The sequence below is a fragment of a genome, unplaced genomic scaffold (assembly GCF_019419815.1).
Source record: "Pyrus x bretschneideri cultivar Hongxiangsu unplaced genomic scaffold, Pyrus_bretschneideri_v1 Contig8, whole genome shotgun sequence".
Classification (NCBI taxonomy): Eukaryota; Viridiplantae; Streptophyta; class Magnoliopsida; order Rosales; family Rosaceae; genus Pyrus; species Pyrus x bretschneideri.
Genome location: NW_025999820.1, coordinates 2,189,623 through 2,211,527, shown reverse-complemented (window position 1 = coordinate 2,211,527; position 21,905 = coordinate 2,189,623). Strand labels below are relative to the sequence as shown.

The following is a 21,905-nucleotide window of genomic DNA, read 5'->3' as shown; positions in this document are numbered from 1 at the left end:
AAAACACACTAAAATAGTTTAAAAACATTTTAAAACAGCAAGGAACAACACTTGAAGTTATGGGTGATAAAATCCAACGAATTTGCATCAACATACTTAGTTATCCCCCTCACACTTAAATCAAACATTGTCCTCAATGTTTTAAGCTTAAAACACACCAAACAAAAGAAAACATATAAAACAGTAACTAAACATACTAAACATGGCAGAATGTATCTAACAAAGAGAAGAGTTTTAGAGATGCAAATCTGGTTATGGAGTGTAAATTCCATCTTCTCCTTGGTGATTGCAGTGAGGCTTCATCTTGAGTGATTCCACAGGCTTACTCTTGAACTGCGCTGCTCCCATCGTTGATTTTCCTTTGTGCTACTCTTGAACTGGGCCGCAGGCTTCCTTTGGTCTCCCCCGAAGGTCTGAGCTTCCTCCTCTTATCTGTTTCTTTGTTCAATCTCTCCAATTCGTATTGAAGAGGGTTAGAGGATAGCTCAGCATATGCTTGTCTCCTCATGCTTCAATGTATCATTTTCCTTTGCCTTACTTGCTCCCCTTTGCAGAAGCGGTCCCTTCTCTGGAAGTGTATCAACCGTTGAAGATGACTACTCGAGAGCAACGCTAGGTAAGCAACCAGGGAATAGAGTCCAGGTAGACTCCAAGTGCCGGCTGATTGCTTCTTTCACTTTGCCATGCAAGTAATATCAAGGGCAAAGGAAAAGATAGGGAAAGAGCATGATATAAGATACCTTTGCTTTCGCTCTTGATGATATGAGATACCTTTGTTTTCGAAAAAAACGGTGAAAGAATCAGCACATGTATTTGTTGTGCTGCTTCCTCCTGGGTCATCTGTACTCCAAGCATCTGGTATCATCTTTGGGGAAGAAGAAAAAATTGAGTATTTCGAAAGGTTTTGCTGGGAGTGCGCCCTCAGAGGTGAGAAAGAGTTGGGCATTTTCTTCAGTTCTGTCTTGCCATAAAAGATGAAGGTCGACATATATAGGGAATTCAATAGAAAGTGGTGGTACTGTTCTTTTACCGTTGTCGACAAACGTTTTTATCCCGCAAATCCGGCTTTTTGAAATAGTGACGACTCTTCGATCTTTGAATGCGCCTCTTTGATTTCTGAGCAGGCGCCCCTTCGATTTCTGAGCGATGCCCTTTCGCTTTCTGAACGACACGTAGTAGTGCGGATGCGGCTCTGTCAGAGATCTTTTGACAAGTGGCACGCGTTTTCTGCAAAGCTGGGAGCTTTCGACAAAGATGGCACGCGCTTTCTGAAAAGCTTGGATTGCGTCTGAAGAGCTGGCGATCTTTATGCCAGAAAATCCAGTTTTGAAGAGCGGTGTCTCTTCAATTCTGAATTGGTGATTGTGTCGCCTATCCTTTAATAGAGGTGATCGATCACCTCTATCTGCACACTTTAATAGAGCAATATCTCTCCGAGGACGTAGGCAGGTTTTTGCCGAACCTCGTAAATTTCTCGGTGTCTTTATTTCTTGTATTTTAAACTATTCAACTGTGGGTTTGTATGTTGGTGAGATAATCAGCCAAGGCACAACAGTTTTTACGTTCAATGACTTAAGGAGCCAAGGATGGCTCACATACCTAGAGAAATCAACACGTATCCATGGCTATAAGTTTGCGAATAACTAAACGTATGGGAGTGAGATGCAAACTGGAAACAAATATGATGATGTTGCTTATTTTGGTGATATAAGATCTGAAGAAAAATCTAGCAGGCCTTTCTCCCTATCTAATTCAAGCATTGGCAGTGATGACTAGGAAGCTGTTTTAAGATGGAGTGATGATATTTCTTATTTGGGAGATAAGAGGAGTGGAGAACAATCTATCTGGTCTTCCTCTCATCCTCATTCAAGAAATTTTAGTAATGATCATAATTTTAAACTTATTCAACATATTATTTCAAAATTGTTTTGTTACTTATGTTTTAATTAATAATCATTTAATGTAGACATCTAATTTCTTCTATTTCTTAGGAAAGATCATCTATAAGTTTGCAAATAACTAAAATATCTATACGTTTTCTGCAAAATTTAGGTTAACATTATTGACAAATTCATGGAATATGATATTATCAAAATTAAAAACCAAGAAAAATAAAATTCTTACCATTTCATCAACCAATATAAGACCGCCAAATGTATTATCCTTTCCTATAATTTTAGGTCTCCAAATTTTGCACACACAGACTCTAATCTTCTTATTCGACTGAAAAGGTAATAAACTTCAGATATGATCTATCTTCATTCCGCCACAAAACTGCAAGCAAATATACATGGGATTAGAATAGAAGTGTAGAAATGTATGCAAATTATGCACACAAATAATCTTTCCATAACACTATAAATATTGATAATCCTAACAGAAGAAAGCAAAATAACATGTTTTATCTAAACCATAGATTTCTTCCTGTCAATATGTTTACATGGTTTTCTTCCTATTTGTAAGGTTACTAACTCATACCGTGTACAAAAACTAATCACATAAGATATGACTTGAAAATATAATAATATTTAGATGAAAGTCACGCGCCTACTTAAACACATAAAGCGTCAAACGCATTAACATGCAAAAAATTTAGGGAAGGAACAGCAACACAAATAATCTTCAGAGAACACATCAAATACAGATAATGCTAACCAAAGACTGCAAACTAACATGTTCCACCTAAAAAGGATCCCATAGTCTTCTTCCTCTCATTATGTTCACTAACTCATATCGTGTGTGGTACAAACACGAGTACCACACACGACTAATCGCATAAGATATGACTTGAAAATATAATAATATTCAGATAAAAAGCAACCAGGTTCCGATCACAGTTATATGCCAAACAAAACATCATTCAAGAGCACAGCAATTTGCCAACCTACGGCCCATCTCGTTGTTCCAAAATATATGGAAAAAAATCAATACCAATTCAATTCAAATGCTAGAATTCAAATAATGTTTTAAAATATTATAATTTTGTTTTAACTTAATCAATTAGTTTAGTTTCAATGACCTCCTCAACATTTTGGAAAGGCAAGAATTTTGCCCATGGAGCCATTATCTGTCTACAAAAGCTCTACCTCAAGTGGGCAAACTCACAAAATAATATGAAAATTACCCATACCCATACACCCTTCCAAAATCCTAGTAATCGTTATAAATTTCGCTTACCTTCAGTCAAGAGGAATTTGTAAAATGTGGTGATGGATGAAGTGGTGGTGGCGGCTGTGTGGGTTTTGGATGAGCAACAACGATATGGGTTTTTGGATTCGAACTGCAGCAAGAAGGAAAAGGTGTGGGGACGTGTCGATTCAGACTGGAGCAAGAACGAAGCGGTGGAGGAGGAAAGCTGCGAGCGCACCACGTGTAAAAATAGGCCTTTTAGTCTTTTAACTATACAACCATAAAAAAAGCGAAGGAAAAGAACGTTTGAAGAGGGGCAATTCTGCCAATTCACTATGCTTAGGAACAATGAACCTCCTTAATTGGGTTTTGGTATATATAGAATTTGTATCGGTATGCTAAACAAAATTAAACTTGTTTACTTCTGTATAATTCCTAACCAAAAATTAAAAATGAAATGATTATGGTGAGCTTATTGATAATTTTAATTTTCTTTTTAAATGCATCTTGTGCTTAACGATACTTTTATAATAAAGTAAAAAAGATAATTCATAGTAAAAATTTCAAATGTCATTTCCTGTTACTATGTTGTGGGAATAAAAAGTTTTTGTTGCTTATGCAACATGTTTACCACTATTATAGCATTCCAATCTTGTAGTATAATGCTTTGTATAAATCTGATAATATGTGACGTTGCATTATCGAATCAGAACGTCACGTGACAGTATATTATTTGGTAAACTAATAAGATAAATAAAGGGAACTTTAACGAAAAACTCTCAAAACTATTCACTTTAACGAAAAACCCTCAGTACTGTTTACTTTAACGAAAAATCATATTTTTACATTAAAAAGACAATCATGTTACCATTCACTTTACCCTTTATTTTGTCTTTGTCGTTAAAACTTAAAGTTCTTAAATTTTTTTTTTATTAATTTTCCTATAAATAAATGATCCCTTATTTAAAAAGTAAATAGGGACCACTTGCTCAAAATGGGTCTCCCTCAACCATTCGAGAAATTCTGGCCGGACCAGTTGACCATACGGCTCCCACACACAAAAACATCTCTACCCCATGAGCTCCTTGATTTTTCCGCACAACCCCGACCCCACTGTACCCCATCCTCCCTTGCACAAAGCGAAAGGGCCCACCATCAACGGTGTCCGCACCCAAAGCCTTCACCAGCCGTATGCCATTGTGGTCCACCCAAAAGTGGTGTGGGCTATCACCCAAGATGAGAAAATAAATAGTTGGACCCACCAACTCTATCTAGAGAGACCCAACCCCAGCGGTACTTCGCTGGTCCTTGTCCATAAGTGCGTGTGCAGTAGGCCCACCGTGTTAGAAAACTAGAGGCGTATGCGGTAAGGTCCCATCTTTAATCCTTCGTATCCCGGGCGAGGATTCTCTCCGAATCTTCATGCATTTAATTTAATCGTTTATAATGTATTGTATAATTAATTTTTATTAAGTACTATTTGTATTTAATTTTAAATAAAAAATTTAAAATAATTTCTTATCACATAAAATGAATTGATCTCTGAAATCCTCACAAAAAGAATTCAAATAGAATCATATTCCTCATATCCCACCCATAAAAAGGCAAAGCTTCCCGCGGGGATCCAAACCAATGGACAAAATTTTTGTTTCCAAATTTGGTTACGAGCCCTCCATCACAATGATATAGATGAGTGTTGCACTTACACTACCATGTGAGTTTGACCAAAAAAAAAAAATTTCTCATAACAGTTAGTTTTGTCAATTACTTTGTCAAATTGAGGATTATTTTTGTCCATTTATGTTTGGGCCACACAGCTAAGATGTAAGAATAAGGTTGTAGCACGTTAACTTGCCACTTGAAATTGGTAACCCATTAATATACAGCAGTTGTCGCTGCTAATTTCAACCCTCTTATCTTATGTATCCATTATTATTTTCACCTTTTTGTCTAGTACGAGGCAACTGGAGAACGAGAGATGATTAATATGTGTAATTGATAAATTAGAGGCCTATACACTCCTATCTGTAGGTACAATTCCCCTAATAAATGGTCCAAAACAGTCATCAAAATTCCATTTTAAACGGTCTTGTGGTATTTTTCTTTACTTGTAAGTGAGAGGTCTAAGGTTTAATTGTCGCCAAAAGGCGACTTTGAACCATATTATTACTAGCCCATTATGAGGCTTAGCCTACTCCCCAACCCCTTTAGTGTAGATAATGTCGTTTGTTAAAACAAATGTGACATGTTTGAAAAGTAGTGGTAAGATGCTTTGAGGCCATTAGGTGAAAGAAACATTGGCTAAATTAAGATTATTTGAGCAACATACATTGAGCATTTAACAATTAAAGAGCGAAAGCTTGTACATTTGCTCTCCTTTTCTTCGTTGGATCTTTGGCTTCTTGGATTTGGATGATGGAATAGGAATCTCCAAGTTCATAAGAGAGGGAACTTCTAATTTCTCCACACCAAGGAGAGATGTGAAGAGAAGATGAGTGGCCTTGGATGAAGATTGATGCTAGTGAATCTCCTCATGGGGGGCCGACTTTGTAGAGAGAAAATTAGGAGAAATGTTTCCTAATTCCTCCTAACAAAACCTAAGTGAGGCTTAGGTTATAACTCCCTTTTTATAGTCCCTCGAACTTGAATGACTTGGAAAAACCTAACCCTCTCTCTCTATAGCCGGCCTTGTAGTTTCATTGGGCCTTTGGGGGTCCTTTAAGTTTTAAGATGTCATACAACTTATGTGATATTTGGTCCCGGAGTTTATTATTTATTTATTTATTGTTTTAAGAAAAGTGTATTGAAGAGTGTTTTGGTTATTTTATATTTCATTTTGGTGTTTTGACGTGAGTTTGGAGTAGATGAATAGACATTGATTTCACAAGAGTATGGGCATAAATGGTGTCTAAAACTGAGTTAGAACAAATAAGTTAGAAGCGTTTTAACTTGAAGGGTATTTTGGTCTTTTTCCAAATGCTATAAATAGCAAGGAGGCCCATAATCTCATAAAAATCCAACTTTATGGAAATGGAAAGTTTCATCCTAGAGTAGACCCGGTTAAGGAGGTCGGGTCAACCCCAACTGTTCATAACCCAATAGTTTGACTATACATAAATTCTCCATCCGATCGCCATTATGGGTGAATTTGGTGTCCGCTGACAGCTATCAACAATCCCTTTTGTTCTTCTTACTTAGTTTCAACCAATTTTAGGGTAGACAATAAAATTTAGCTCAAAAGCCCCAAATACTCTAAAACCTAGATTTTAAGATGGTCATTTCCGGCAACAATCTTGGTGGAGCACCACCTGAGTTTTGTATCCCTTCCTCGATCCCAAGAGTAAAATCCGACTAAAATCACTTACATCGGACCTCCGACGATGATACAGCGAGGCTCGAAAATTTTGGGCACCATGACTTGAAAAACAAATGCCGGATCTGAAATTATATTCACATTTTGTTTGTCTAATTTATGTTAACATGAAATGCATCGCTCTGAATTGAGAGGGTTGGGCCCATGCATTCCTGAATTATTGCCCTCCTGTCCCAAGCCACAACTTTATTGGCATCGCTTGTTAAATGGCGGAGAAAATTCTCATTCATCCATCTAACGGCATATTCTTTTCAATGTTATGACTTGTCCAATTTGATATTATTTTAATTTTAGATAGATGAGTAAAGTAGATGATGTCACGATGCATGTAAGAGGTGATGAAGTAATTAGAGTAGATACAAAAGTTTACAGGAAAGAAAAGCTTGAAAAATAGTTCCTACTTTTTTGAAAATTAATTCTTAAAAGGACAAAACTTGTGTTTTCATTTCCCTAGTCCCTTTCAATTATATTGGACATATAATGTTATTGTTTTCAAGACCATCGATTTGTACTATACATTAAAATGATCATTGATATTGATTTTCATCGAATTTTTCTAAAAATGATGTCAAGAAAAGAAAATGGTTATTGTGTTAAAATATGTACGGTTAATTAGATTAAAATACAATTACAGACGTGATAACATTTGTATAGTTGAAATACAATCACAGTTACAAGCACTAGGTATTCTTTAGCATTATGATGCGAATCAAATATAAAGGATGAAACATAGTAGTCTGGTGTATATAGCTATGCCAATAGTTGCACACAAGGGACTTTGAATCTATACCGATCCCGGTCAATTACTATTCTAACCCTTTAAACTTGAGAAAGACGAACTTATGCATCATCATAGAGTTTGAGTAGGAAACCCAATTCATCAGAACCGTCCCAATTTGGTTGTTCTTAATGCATATTACTTCCAAAGAATAAACTCCTGATCTCCCTCATGAATTTTCACTTAATTTTCGATCCTAAACTTTTCAATTGGAAAATCAAGAATTTAAACTAATTTTTTTGTCAATCTCCCCTATCTTTAGTTTTCTATAGACTCAATCCAAATTAACATTGAGAGATTATATTCATATACTCCAAATTACTTCTACTCTTTTAATTTTTTAATATTTTCTGCACACCACTAACACTTGATAGAAAAATATTTAAAAAATAAAATGGTATGGGAGAAGTAACTTGGGTGTGTGAATATAATTTCCTATTAACTTTAACTTTTGTCACATGCATACCATGTGACTCTCCTTTGAGAACAAAAGGGTCACTTCACTAGACCTTCAATTAACGACCCGTCCTGAATTTTACGAATTTTGGAACGAGGGTAAATTAGTAATTTTATGTGTCATTTTTCATGTTTGTCTTTTTGGGCTTGCCAGTGGGGCCCACCCCTTTGTTCTGGTCTCCCGGCCTTCTCTCCTTCTTCCCTCTCCCCGTCACTCTCTATCTCTCATCTTCACTATGTCTCTCTTTCTTTCTCTCACTCTCATCCCGAATTTTACGAATTTCAGAACGAGGGTAAATTGGTAATTTCACGTGTGGAGATATTTTTCATGTTTGTCTTTTTGGGCTTGCTAGTGGGGCCCACCCTTTTGTTTTGGTCTTCCAGCCTTCTCTCCTTCTTCCCTTTCCTCGTCACTCTCTGTCTTTCATCTTCACTATCTCTCTCTTTCTTTCTCTCACTCTCATCTCTCTGTAACTCTCCATTTCTTCAAACTCACACATGACACCACCTCCACCATCACTAGCCTCGCCACTCTGGCAAACCCCATCATCCTTAGGACCTCCCTGTTGCGACCATCAAGGCTCCTCCTTCTCTTTCCCTCTCACGATATAGTGTCACTGTCACTGTTCAAAATGTTCTCCAGCGAACTCTCACCAATACCAACATGGGTAAGCTTCGGAAACACACTAAACCTTCTCATTTTGTCCCCATAGTTTGTTTTTTTATCGTGCTTGTGTGTTATGGATGTCGAAGCATCGCAAAAACAGCTCGGGGATACTTCCCCAAATTCCGGCGAGAACCCGAGCTTTTCAAACCATTTTTCGATCAACTCCGGTCACGGCTGGCCAAGGGATAGGTATAATATTCTTCCTTGTTCCTTAGGCTTCAATTTGGTATATTGAATGACTAGTTTTAGTTAAGATTTGGGGATGAATAGAGCTTTCCAAGCTCCGACTTTCTTCTTCATGGAGATCGGCCGACCCACAGCTTGAAAACGGGTCGACCCGACCCTCAACCCAAAACATTGTTCTGACCCGATTCAGATCCAAATGGAATATTCTTTGAAATATTCCTAGAATATTCAGTTAGGGAAATTCCCTGGAATATTTGACATTTACGAAATTTTCCCGGGACCCTTTCTAAACTAATTTCGACATCCTGATTCCAAATCCGCACTCCATTTTCCCAAATTCAATTATTTTAGTAGAGTTTTACTAATTGGTCCTTTTATGTGCTTAGATGCGTTTGTTAGGGATGACCCCGTCCTTTCTAGTTTGAGCGGCTTTTCGGTGACAGAGTATTTGTGAGTGGACCCCTTCTAAAATGCATGATTTTATTGCTAGAAATGCATACATGAAAATCATGATTTTATAACTACGTTTTATTAAACGTTTATGAGTTATCGGATTTACGCTTATAAAATGTCATGCTTTATCAGATTTACATTTACTTAAATACGTATGAATATGGTTTTATGATATGATGTTTAAGCTATTGAGCTTTGATGAGATATATTTTGGAAAGAATATGTTCATGATTTTTTGTGCTTACTTAGTGGATATTCATATATATATATGTGTGTGTGTGTGCGTGTGTGTGTGTGCGCGCGCCTTCAGGTGGGCGATGTAGTGTCTTTAGGCAAAAGATATATGTGCCTTCGAGTGAGCGATAAAGTGCCTTCAGGCAGAAGATATATGTGCCTTCAAGCGAATGATGTAGTGCCTTCAGGCGGAAGATATATGTGCCTTCAAACGGGCGATGTAGTGCCTTTGGGCGAAAGATGTATAAATGCTTTCAAGTGGGCAATGTAGTGCCTTCAGACGATTGTGATAGCACTACAAAGCACACTATATACGATATATGTTTTAATCCAAGGTTTTGTGGCATGCTAGGGTTTCGGAAAAACTTATTATTTATTATGCTATATTAGTTTCTAAAACTGGGGGTTAGTATGTTTGGAGTAGTTGATTTTAGTATTACTTATTTATAAACTTGGTCCACTCATGCTTTGTCTTGCGCCCCTTTCAGGACTTAGAATCGAGGCATACAATACCAGCATCAAGGCACTCCTGCATTGGTATGTTCGAGTCCTCTTGATGTAGGACCCATTCCTTTGTTCGTACCTTTTCATAATATTCCTTCTACAGTATTCCTAATTAGTTGTATGCTCTGAACACGTTCCCACATTTGCATATTCATTATAGTTAAGTTTACGTGTTTTATCTTACATTCGTTCTTCCTTCGTATTTTTATGTGCATGTTAATATGGCTTCGTCATCCTCGAGTGTCGACCAACACGTGCTTACCCTGGTGTTTGGAGGATATGAGGGTTGGGTGTGTCATTCAAACATAAAAGCTATAGAATCACATAGATTTGAATAGGCTGACATTCTAGAAATCTGAGGTTTTCAATTATTTTTAAGAACAAGGCGACATAACTATCCTCACATGCATATACTTCCATTTAATAGAAATTGGATTGAATGAATGAAAAACAACCAGCAGGGTGAAATTGGCCAAAACAATGAGCTTAAGTTCTTAATTTTACAATGAAAAATTTTAGGGAGAATAAAAAAGTTAAGTAAAAGTTCAGAGATGAAATTGGCAACTTACTCTACTTCCAAACAAACAAAAATTGAGTAACTTTTAGACCATCTTCAACTCTTGGATGAAAACCTATAATTTTTAATTTAGAAACAGTTTTTCTCCTCCAACCCTTATGGGTTAAATTTTTAGCCTGAAATTATTAAAGAATGAATTTAGGATATTTTTTTTCTTAAAGTAATTTAAAAAAAAATTATGTTGACTATCCTAATTTAATTTTATAAACAGTTTAACTTTCAAATATTTAGATTCCGATAAATATTAAGAAATCACTAAACCGGCACCATAAAACTCGTGGAACAATACGAAAGAGTATGAAACACATAAAATAATTTTTTTTAATTACTTTAGCCATTGGATTTAAATTTGGACCATTAGATTTTTTTTTTTTTTACTGTTGTATTTGATTAAATTAGATCTTAACCATTGGATTCAATGAATTTATAAATATAAAACTAAAAAAAATACACATATATAATGAGCTAGCCCCATTAACCCAGGGGAATCTTGGGCTAAATTTGTCTCATAAATTAGTTTTGGGTTTTAACTCATATTTGCTCCAAAAGTTAGAACAAGTTAGAATAAATTTAAAACCTAAAATTTGAGTTTTATTCCAAGAGTTAGAGTAGTTTTTAAGAGTGCATTTCTCATTGGGACCCATCAAACACCTTGACTCAACCCGAACAGATAGGACAAGGATCCTCTTCGGATTCTCTTTGTGAGGATCCATGGGATCAATCAATCGGGTCTGTTTATTGTACATCGTGCGGTCAGTTTTCGTTACGTACTGTTTATATTCAATTTTAAATTTTAAATTTTAAATAATTTATAACCACACAATATACAATGAACGACCATGATTAATTGATCTCTTAGATCCTCGTAAAGAGAATCCGAAGAGGATCCTATTCCTAACAGATAAACCCTACTAAACGGTCCCACCACTACTCATCACAAGTGTGGCTCCCACATATCGGTGCTGGAAAGGAGAAGAAACCGTAGATTATTTCTCAAATATTTTCTTTCATATTTATTTGTAATCAAATTAATCTAATCAAATCCACTAATATAAATACCGGAGAATATCCCCCCAAACCTGTTGGTTTAAGCACATTGAGAAAATTCTTCGTCCTCAAGCTTTTCCCTCCACTCTTTGTCCTGCCCCCACAGTTTTTCTTTCTGCAACTTCAAATCTCTGATTCTACCTGCTGGGACACGCCGAGTTTGCTTCTTCTCAACTGGGTTCCCTTGATTTTTTTCTGCAAACATGGACATGATTCAAGAAGAACAGCAACATAAGCGAGACCGAGACCAGGACGAAGACGCCTCAGCAGCCGATCTCGGAATCGACGGCGGAGGAGAATCCGACCCAGAAGACCCCACCGATCCCTCTCGGGCTCTCGCGCTGCCGCCTAAGCAGGAGCAAGACGTACCTATGACGGTGGCGGTGCACGCGCCGAGGAGAGCGTCGACCAAGGACCGACACACGAAGGTTGAGGGGCGGGGACGGAGGATCCGAATGCCTGCCACGTGCGCGGCTCGGATCTTCCAGCTGACCCGGGAGCTCGGGCACAAGTCCGATGGGGACACAATACAGTGGCTTCTGGAGCACGCCGAGCCGGCTATAATCGCCGCCACAGGCACCGGAACGGTGCCGGCGATTGCTATATCCGTGAACGGTTCGCTTAAAATCCCCACTGATGTGAGACCCGGGGACGACCCTCCCGACCAGAAAAAACGCAAGCGCAACTCCAACAGCGAGTACGTGGACTTAAACGACGGCGTCTCAGTGTCGGCGGGTTTAGCCCCTTTAACAACGGAAGGACGACGACAACCACCACCACCACAACCACCGACTACAGCTGTACAAGCGGTGGCGCCTCAAGGCATGGTCCCCATGTGGGCCATACCGTCAAACACCGTAGTTCCGGGAGCTTTCTTCATGGTCCCCTCGACGACCCAGCCTCACATATTTACGTTTCCAACCACTCTCCCCGCCGCTCCTTTCATCAACATCTCGGCCAGACCCATATCCTCCTTCGTTGGTCCCAGTTCGGCGGCTCCAGCCACTGCAACGAGCAGTGGCGGCGGCACTCAGACGCTGAGAGACTTCTCGCTGGAAATTTACGAGAAAAAGGAGCTACAATTCATGTCTGGCTCTTCAAATCACTGACGGCGGAGCAAAACCCAGAAACCTATCGTCCGCAGTTTCGGATTTTGGCGGCGAAGGGCGCTGGGTTTTGCCTTTGGGTGGGAAAGGGGAAGCACGTGATCACGTGAGGGGAGGGTTTTAAGGCGATGCACGTGTGAAGTGGGGTTGGATTAGGCGGAGGTGGGGACCACAATTGTGGACCGTGTAACGGCGTATGAGGTGGGTGAGAGTAGGGGTTTGTATGGTGTAATCTGCGCGGGTCCTACTCCATCTCACTGTCCATGTGATGGTGGGAGCGGGGCCCAAGTTCAAAAGCACCATTACCAAGGCGGCCTTCGCGTGGAGTGGTCCCAGCGGGAGGGTTGGATGGGTCCGTGGGGTAAGTTGACACGTGTCTGATGGGTAGGTGCCCCGTTGTTGTAGGGGTCCGCTTAGTGTTTTTACCTATTTCCCTTGTTATTTTATTTATTGTAATAAAATAATGGTTTAGGGTTTGTGGGTGTGGTTGTGCACAAATGGAAAGGTGACGGTGATGAGGGGATGAAGATGGGCGCATTAGATGCAAAAACCCCAACTTGGTGAAGAGAAATGTAAATGTAGCGTACGGCATTATTCAGTGTTTGACCTAATTTTAACTTTCCCACTTGTGTGTTTTCTTTTATGTTTTTGTGCATATTTTTCTCAATCCTTGACTATCATTCAAAGGTTTTAAATTTTGGCTTTATTTAAGTACATTCTTAGCAGCGTTTGAATCTTTCTCGATTCTATCTTCGTAGGGCGTTAGAGCTTGTACTATGAGGGGAAGCGGTGACGTTGAGCGATCAAAATTAAGGGAGTGTATTCAAGTAAGGGTTTAAAGGATCTTAAAAAAGTTACAAATTTGTCTTCAATCGAGAGTTCAATTTTTTTATTTTCTTACAATTCAATCAAGACATCAATTGAATATATGAAAATCCATGAGTACTAAATCACAATTTTAGAAGAGTTTATAAAATTGCATAGCAATACGAGTGCATTCATTTCAAATTTTAATGTATTTCATAAAACTCCATGCGAATTCAATTAGGATATGATATTCAAGTATTTTAAAGATGAAGGATTTTAATGGATTTAGAGTGATTTTATAGTGTTTTTTAGGTTTTAGGAAATCAAGCATCTCCCCCCTAACATTTCTAATGATTTTACCTAAAATTCACAAGGAGTATATGAAACTCCATTAAACACTATGGATTTATAAGTCTTTTATGTTGCAGTTCTAATAGTTTAGAAATATGATTATGTAAATCCTATTTATCTTGGAATATCTTTATGGGATTTTACCATATATTTTCTTTAGATATTATTCTATTAGATTTGTAATACTATTGGGGTAAATAAATAAATAAAAGCACAATGAGGTGAGAAAACACACTTAAAAATTCACCCAATTCTCTCTATGCTTGTCATACCCTCTCTCTATACTTATGCAGTCAAATAGGCCTACAACATTTACAATATTTTAAAAACTTAAAGCTATACAATTTTTCAATTGTTAGTTAAAAAGGTAAAAGCAAAAACTAAGTGTTATCAAACGGTTCCTGGTAAAAATTAAAATTAGCCAATTAAAACTGTAAAGTTTGGTTCCCAAGGGAAGAAGTTTGATTTTATCAATCAATGTTCTAAAAGATGTTAAGAGCTAATCGAGAAAGTGCTTAGTGCCCAGACGCCTAGGCAAGGGTTTAAATTGGAGTCTAGGCGATTTTTTTTTTTTTTAAATGTTAACATAACGAATATCGTTATTTTGCTAAAAAAACAGTACTATATTGCCAACAAAATTTACAAAAGTCAATAGGAACAAAGACTCCTAACAAGCAACACCAAAGACTCTTTTGGGGTCTTAAATCCCAGCAGCCACTCTTTTGGCTTCTATTATTCAAAATGACCAAACCCATCCATTCACTACAAAATTAATTCTGGAAGCAGATTTAACATTTCAAGCCTCTGCCATGCTATTTTATCAGCCTCAACATAAACAGTATTTGAAATTTGACACTCTTATTCATCAGAAAACACCTCTAATTCGTATAGACAATACAAAAGTCCGTCATACAAAGTTTATAACCTTAATACCTAATTAGGCCTTCCGGGTAGTTTCTATCACGACGCAGCGCTTGCAGATGGCTTCAACTTCTTCGGTGGTGGGTTTCCTCCAGAGAGGACGACATATGAATAGAAGCATAACATTGCAGTACTAATGGCAGCATAAAAGCCTGTTGGAAATACTTTCTTCGTCATAGCGTACGTCTGTAAGTTCTTCCACAGGAGGGCTACCGCCAAAGCTGCTTGTCCTAGAATGAACGGTAAACTGGACTTTCCCTGCCTCCATATCTTTAAGCTAATGGTGCTAAGGGCTAGCAAAGCCCCACCAAACAGGACGCCAGTGCTCAACGTGGCAGGATTTCTGGAAAAGATAAATCCAATAAGTCCACCACCTAGAACAATCCCCCCAAATGGAATCCCAAAACAGAAATCATGAATCTTGGCCGCTCTTTTTGGTTGAGCGACATGTTCGTCATCTAAAATGGGATCCAACTTTGCTTTTGGTGCATCGCTTGTGGAACTCAAACTATTCTTGGCCTTGGAACCCCCTTCAATGCTCATGACAATAAGCGACAAAGACCTGGGACGAGCAGTGGTTGGGCAAAGGAGTGAACGTCTTGAGAGGCGGAGCTGACGATTCATGGCAGAGAAGCATGAAAGCTGCGAAGTCGTCACTGCTGCCATTGTGCTCATGTTGTTTGATCTGTAATACAAAATTAAAGTTAATGAAGTCTCCTGCATAATTAATCAAATATTTAAAGAAATCACAAGGATTTCATCCAGAACTGTTATTTTTTTCTGTGGCTGCATCTAAATTTATGAAATTAGTTTTATCTAATGGATATGAATCTCATATGTGAGGACGCATCATGTATGAAAGAGTTAAATTACATTCATTCAACCACCAGAATATTCAAACTGAAAGCTATAATTGATGTAGTGCATGAAAGAGAAATTCATTGAGCTCTCATAATTAAGTGGCTAATTTATATTTTAGTAATTTGTATTTTTGTAAGTTGTGCTTTAATTATGTATTTGGGTTGGGACTTGATTATCATTTATGAAGTTTTAGAGGACTAGGAAGTTGTGTTAGCATTTAATTAAGCAGTTGGCTAGACCTTTTAAAATGCTAGAATTCTGGAGGTTGAGGGGATGTATTTGAATGAATTTATGAACAGAACTTGGCTCTTTATCTTACTCTCCTTCTCTAGTTGTGCTAGTGTTCGTCGAGTTGATTCTCTGCCCTTTAACAGTCCCCTATCAATAATCCTAACCCCTTTCCCCTTTAAAGCGAGTTAAAAGAAAAACCGAAGCTGTCATCGTTACTCATACTATCATCCAATGGATTTTTTTTTTTTGTACAAGTGACATTCTACCTTAAATCATTTAAACTGTGGGTAGAGGGATTCGAACTTGGGTGTTTAGAGAGGGGGGAGCACATCTACTCCAACCAATATGGTTACGACCACATCTGCGTGGAATTTGTTTTTTATTTTTTGAACAAAATATATTATCTACACCAAAACGGTGGAGAAGTAAACTAAACCTCACAGTAGGCTAGCAATAATGTGGTTTAAATTCTCCTTTGAAGAGAATCGAACCTAAAACCTCTCACTTACAAATGAAGATAGTCCTGAATGGCTCGTCTGCGTGTATTTTAATGTCGAGAAAAAACCTATGAAAGGGCATGAAACCTAGCTTATATCAAATAGAAATCTACCTTGTATTAAACTGACTAGGATTTGAATCACAAATGAAGAAATTCTTTCAAAAAGTTCTCTCAAAAAGCCACTGGATTACGAATAATTTATCGTAGCCTCTAACAGAAAGGATTCAATCGTAACAACAATTATAATAATCCCAGAAATGAAATTAAACCTCCCGATCTCTAAATCCCACGCACCGAATCACTAGTAATTTGCACATCAAAATCCATGGCTTAATCCCCAAATTCTAAAGCATGAAAAATGTCAAATTTATATGGAAATTGAAGCTGTACCTGCAGATCGGCAGCAGCAAACGGAATACAACAGCAGCTACCTGAGAGTGAGGGGGAGAGAGAGAGCTGAGAGATGAGTGAGGGAATTGCGAAGGATCTGGAATTGCTGCCGACTTGAATAAACAACGACAGATGGAATGGGCCTGTGAGCGAGGGCCGATGCTGCTACTGGAGAAAATGGTTATATTTGGACACCAAAATTTGTTTCTTTGTCTGCCTAATTACAAAAATACCCCTCATTGTTTTAGTTGTTGTAAGGGCAAAGCACGCCAAATGCCCTGAGGCGTGCATTGGCTGCCCAATCGAACGCTCTGAGGCACGCTTTGGTTGCCCAGGTCGCACCCCATCAAGTCTAGGCGAGTTTTTTGCCGATTCTCATAAAATGAAGGTGATTTTCTTCCTACCCAGCCTTCAAAGCCACCTAGATATGCCTTGGGTCGAGTTTTTTATAACACTAATTTTTTTTTTATCATTTTCGATAGAAAAATGACTTTCGCACGCTCGTTCTCTTTTCATACACCCATTTCTATGTGTGTCTTTGATGTATTCATTCCAGAAAGCTAGAAATAAACAGAGTTCTAAAGTTATGTGGAAATCGCATCCTTTTTTCTTTTCCAATATAGTATTATTATTAGCAGGTCAAAAATTAGTCTTATAAATTGGTTAGAACTTGTAATTCGATTAGTTAAGAGCATTCAACATTAAATGCCATTTGCTTCTCTTACAATATATTAAGCATGAGTCACAAACGCGTACAAAATACAGGAGACACAATTCCGATATATCAGTCACAAATACGTATATATTCGAGGAAAGCACATATAAACAAAGACAAAACAGAAGCTCCTGTGCGACCCAAAATCTGGAAGAGGAAGATTTACTATCATATCATTAAACTGGGAAGGGATTAAGAGGAACAAGTAAACATCACTCAACTCAACTTTTCAGTTCTTCCTGATTTCCTGTGTGAAAGTTTAACGAAAATAATGTATACGACGTTTAACTATACCAATCAAGAAAGAGAATCGAAAACGTAAGTACAAATAGGAAAAGCAAAAGAAAGGTCCTGCTGCTGCTATTCCGCTCGATTGCTTTGGAGATCTCTTTGTTGCCGAGCTCTACGTTCTTTGTTGCTTCAACTGCCTGCTCAACAGAAGATAATTATCAGCAGCTATTGGAACATTTATTTATCCGTTTATAAAAGAATACTGACAATTCAAAGCAAATAGTGGGACAAAACAACAACCGACGACCATGGACCAACATATATCTTATATCCACCCACCTGATCGTATAGTTGCTCTATTTGGTGGGCTTGTTGCAAAACATGTGTGGACATAAGGTGATTCAGCGCAGACATTTCCACCATCTTAGTTTCAGTTTCCTGAACCGCATCTAGAAGGCTAGTCAGCTCTACCTGCATTGCGTACCAAGAGCAGCACTAAGCAACTTTATGCAATAGAGGGTTTCTAAATAATGGAATAGCCAAGTCTAAAGAATAGACAGACGGCTAAGTATTAGAATACCTGAAGGGCACGTGTTTCATCATCCAAGAGTTGTTGTTGCACTGTTAGAGGCTCGGGTTGAAATTCATTAGGTTCCCTGAGCTCCAAATTGTTAGAGTTTGAGGTATCTGTGGATGCTGAAGTCTTAATCCGCTTAGGTTTTCTTCTTGGTGTTGCTTTGTTAATGGAATCTTGGAAGCGTATGGCCCTTAGCTGATCAAACCGTGACGTGACTGAATGGAGTCTCTCGCTTAAAATCAAAACCTGCAGTTTCAGAATATGCATTGGATAATTAAATAAGCAAACATGCCATTCATTCCTTGCAAATATGTTTACACTGAGGAATATGGAATCTTAATTAACTCGATTGAACATTAACAATCACCCAATAATCTGGTAATATAATTTAGCTCAAGAAAGAACTACTAAAAGTTACACAACTTCCCATATCAAACACGACCAGGGAGGACAAATTCATGGTTTCTCCTTTGAGAGTGCAAAGGCTTATTGGGGCATAAAAATATAATATCACTAGGTATCCTTGGTATAAACTGGGAAAGAATCATACCACACCATGTTTGTGTGCTATAGTATCAGCGTTAGAGTAGTCAGTCCTAATGCCAAGCCAGCCCTTTGAGTTTGCCTCGTCATCATTAATGCTATTTTTTAGAACATCAATTTGTTCTTGGCATGCTTTAATAAAAGCACTAACCTGCATATTATGACAAATTGAAAAAAGTAAGCACACTGCAAAACCATATAGCTTCATTCAAGACACAAGAAGCAGAAAAGTACAAAAAAAAATGTAGATCACAAGCAATTTACGAGACATTGTTCTTATACAGATATCAAGCAAATACTGAATACGTTGGATTTACGCATGCACATTGAAACAAGCTCAACGTTACAGAATCTACAACTCATTCTTACATATACAATTACAAATACCCGCATTAAACATCAAATTGAATAGCATATATGAAATCAGAGTTTGGTAACATCAACTGCTCAGTAACTTTGTAAAGTAGGAATGCATAATTTAACACTTTTGCATCTAAACAAAAGGGACAATTCTGAAGAGTTGTCTAATAAATCATTTTGTCAGCACAAACAACAATAATAATTAGTAAGATGAGATTTTTAGAGTTCCTTCATCCAAAGACTACCCAATAGAGCTGTGGGAGCCTGAAATCTTCCACAGCGACATAACTTAGTTTAAAAAAAAAAACAATAAGCAAGGATTTGTCAACTGATAACTTACTTCATGCTCAATGCTATCCCTCTCCTGTTCAGTGGTGCGATGCAGATCCACATAATCCTTTCGATGTTTCAACATAAACTGTTCTAGAGCTCCAATGCTTTCGAGCTAACCCAATTAATCAAAGGAAATGATCTAAAACACAATCAGATAAAAGATTTTGGAAAAGAAGAAGCAGAGTGGCAAATGCGCAAATACCGTCTTGAGGGCAGCTCTGGTGAAAGGCGACCGCTGCCGGGGTGCATGGATGATGAATTTCGCCATAATCGCTGCCAATTTGGACTGTAAAGTTTCAGATGAAAGTCTTTAATTCACAAGAAAAATCATATATTTGTAAAGATTGGAGAGATAAATGGAATTAATCTACGAACCTCGTTGTAACCCATTGAGATAGCAGATTGGCGCACAGCATCTTTGAAATCTTCCATCCTATCCCTGACTTTGGACATTCTTTACAATCCAAACCCTAACCCTTAATTTCAGCAATTCCCAGTTTCTTCTTCTTCAGGGATAGAAAGAAAATTTCAACCAAAATACGAAAATATAAGAAATTAGAGCAATTAATAACTTAATTTCAATGGGAAATCCAAAGAATTTGGAGAAATGCTAGAGTTTGGGAATGGAGAAACCCTAATTGAACTGAAATTGTAGTTTCTGTGAAGTCGTCGCTGCTGCCATTGTGCCTACACAACTACTCAGGTATAAACCCTGTAGGTTGATCTCCTCCCTCTCCAAGTGATCGTTTATCTTTCCTTGTCAAATTCCTTTCCTTTACTCTAATTTACCAATTGATAAGAATTATCCTATCACATTCATAACAACAATTCTAAGAATCCCAGAAATTGAAATCAAAGCTGCCAATCTATAAATACCAGGAACCAAATCACCAGAAATTTGCAATAATTACAATAATTCAATAATATTTCCATGGTTTGATACCCAAATAATTCCAGAAATCATGAAAAAAGGGGAAATCCAACGGCGATTACCTGAAGAGTGAGAGAGAGAGAGAGAGAGCTGAGAGATGAGTTGAGAGAACTGTGGAGGATCTGGAGTTGGTGTAGCAGCCTTACCCCTCACAGATCAAAGCTGAGAATTTTGAGAAGATGGTTCTACTTGGATCCCAAAGTACTCTTTCTTTATTACCAGAATTACAATTCTATCCTTCATTGTCTTTTTTTTTTTTTTTTTTTTGAAATTTTAACAAAAAAAACTTTCAGTACTGTTTTACTTTAATTAAAAATCACATTTTTACACTAAAAACTTAATCTTGGTATTATCCACTCTACCTTTTATTTTGTCCTTATAGTTAAAACTCAAAGTTTTTAAATCATTTTCATTAGTTTTCCTTTTTTTTTTCCTTTTTTTTTTTATAATTTTTAAATTTTCTTTTTTTTTTGGGAAATAATTTGTGCTTTTACAAGCAAGGAATAATACAATTGATTAGAAGTTTTTTACTTATAAATACAAACATAGGTGGGCATTGCCAAGGTCGCCTTGCTTCTAAAACTGATAACTCAGCAAAATAATATTAAGGCTTAATTGGATTAATAGTTCTTGTGATGGTAAAGTAGTTAGAAGATAATTATGTGCTTAAAAATTAGAATTTAACCCCGTGTAGTGAAAGTATGTTAAGATTTCGGTTTAAAATTGAATATTTTGTCAAATTTTCGTTAATTGTTAGCATATGAGACTCACACGTAAGACTAAAGAGATAAAGTTAGCTTCACATGTAAGATGCACCTGCTAAAAAAATAATATATGTGACTCACGCGCTAATAATTAACGAAGAGTTGACTGAATTTTCAATTTTGGGCCCAAATTTTTACCACTGGGGCTTAAATCCTAATTTTTTTACTTAAGATGCTACATTCCAACTACCCTATCATCACGGAAACTAATAATCCAATTAGGCCTAATATTGATTAGTTTAGTTCGAATTCGATTTAGGCCATGCTCGATTTGTGGGAGGGAGAGATGAAGAAAAATACATGAACCTAATAAATCCATTAATTGGCCAATTAACTCAATTTATATGGAATGTTTTGAAGGTTATGGAGTAAATACCTTGTAGGGAATATAAGATGAGGATGGATGAAATAATTTTGAATTTGTTACCTATTTTGGGCACTTTTGGCTTGATTGAGGGATGCTTGCCTGCTGTTCGCACGTAGGAAAACTGGCGTGCCTTAAGGGTAATTTTGTTCTCTTTACCCAAAAATCCACGTGTCGCCTCTTGATTATTTTTGGCTTCACAAATGCCCTCACACCTGCTGGGTTGCTCGTAGGAAAAGGCAGCAGGTGTAGAGATCTTGCTCTAGGAAACTTAGGACTACTTCCTATTTTGATGTAGATTCCCTCTTTAATATGAAATTAGATCCTTCTAGAAAAGGGAAATAAATTCCTCTCAAAGTCTATTTAAGTGCACCTTAAGTGGGTTGTTAAATCAATTTTGGAGAGCGATTTATTCTATCATACAAGAGAGAGAAAGCTTAGAGGATATTTGTTCCCCCTCCTTTAGCAATCTTCTACATCTTGCCCATGCAAAAGATTATCTTTTGTTGCTTGCTTC

The 21,905-nt window shown here is 37.5% G+C and overlaps 3 protein-coding genes and 2 long non-coding RNA genes across 10 annotated transcripts; 2 read left to right on the top strand and 3 right to left on the bottom strand.

The window, feature by feature from the left end:
- Positions 1-1,428: 1,428 nt before the first annotated feature.
- On the bottom strand, positions 1,429-3,342 carry LOC108868493. Its single transcript, XR_007255089.1, has 3 exons — positions 3,178-3,342; positions 2,125-2,274; positions 1,429-1,599 (listed from the first exon to the last, which is right to left on the bottom strand). It is a non-coding gene; the product is annotated as an uncharacterized LOC108868493 (long non-coding RNA).
- A 4,624-nt stretch (positions 3,343-7,966) lies between these two features.
- Positions 7,967-9,963, top strand: LOC125473112. Of its 2 annotated transcripts, XR_007255021.1 has the most exons (3): positions 8,133-8,404; positions 8,490-8,592; positions 9,765-9,963. It is a non-coding gene; the product is annotated as an uncharacterized LOC125473112 (long non-coding RNA). The 2 variants fall into 2 exon arrangements; XR_007255020.1 differs by having other exon boundaries at positions 7,967-8,592.
- A 1,200-nt stretch (positions 9,964-11,163) lies between these two features.
- Positions 11,164-13,153, top strand: LOC103964640 (transcription factor TCP9-like). Its single transcript, XM_048575463.1, has one exon. It carries the CDS (start codon positions 11,608-11,610, stop codon positions 12,511-12,513), a length of 906 nt encoding a protein of 301 aa, XP_048431420.1. The 5' UTR covers positions 11,164-11,607; the 3' UTR covers positions 12,514-13,153.
- Positions 13,154-14,507: 1,354 nt separating this feature from the next.
- Positions 14,508-16,732, bottom strand: LOC103964639 (protein FATTY ACID EXPORT 1, chloroplastic). Its single transcript, XM_009377585.3, has 2 exons — positions 16,571-16,732; positions 14,508-15,274 (listed from the first exon to the last, which is right to left on the bottom strand). Exon 2 carries the CDS (start codon positions 15,262-15,264, stop codon positions 14,629-14,631), a length of 636 nt encoding a protein of 211 aa, XP_009375860.2. The 5' UTR covers positions 15,265-15,274; positions 16,571-16,732; the 3' UTR covers positions 14,508-14,628.
- Positions 16,733-17,433: 701 nt separating this feature from the next.
- Positions 17,434-20,453, bottom strand: LOC103964637 (syntaxin-81). Of its 5 annotated transcripts, XM_009377579.3 has the most exons (9): positions 20,323-20,453; positions 19,963-20,136; positions 19,705-19,835; positions 19,532-19,615; positions 19,337-19,441; positions 18,644-18,787; positions 18,097-18,339; positions 17,856-17,987; positions 17,434-17,713 (listed from the first exon to the last, which is right to left on the bottom strand). In XM_009377579.3, the coding sequence occupies exons 3-9, from the start codon at positions 19,780-19,782 to the stop codon at positions 17,570-17,572; spliced, it is 930 nt and encodes a 309-aa protein (XP_009375854.2). In that variant the 5' UTR covers positions 19,783-19,835; positions 19,963-20,136; positions 20,323-20,453; the 3' UTR covers positions 17,434-17,569. The 5 variants fall into 5 exon arrangements, with proteins under 5 accessions (XP_009375854.2, XP_009375853.2, XP_009375857.2 ...); XM_009377578.3 differs by having other exon boundaries at positions 19,705-20,136; XM_009377582.3 differs by lacking the exon at positions 19,963-20,136.
- Between the last annotated feature and the right edge of the window lie 1,452 nt (positions 20,454-21,905).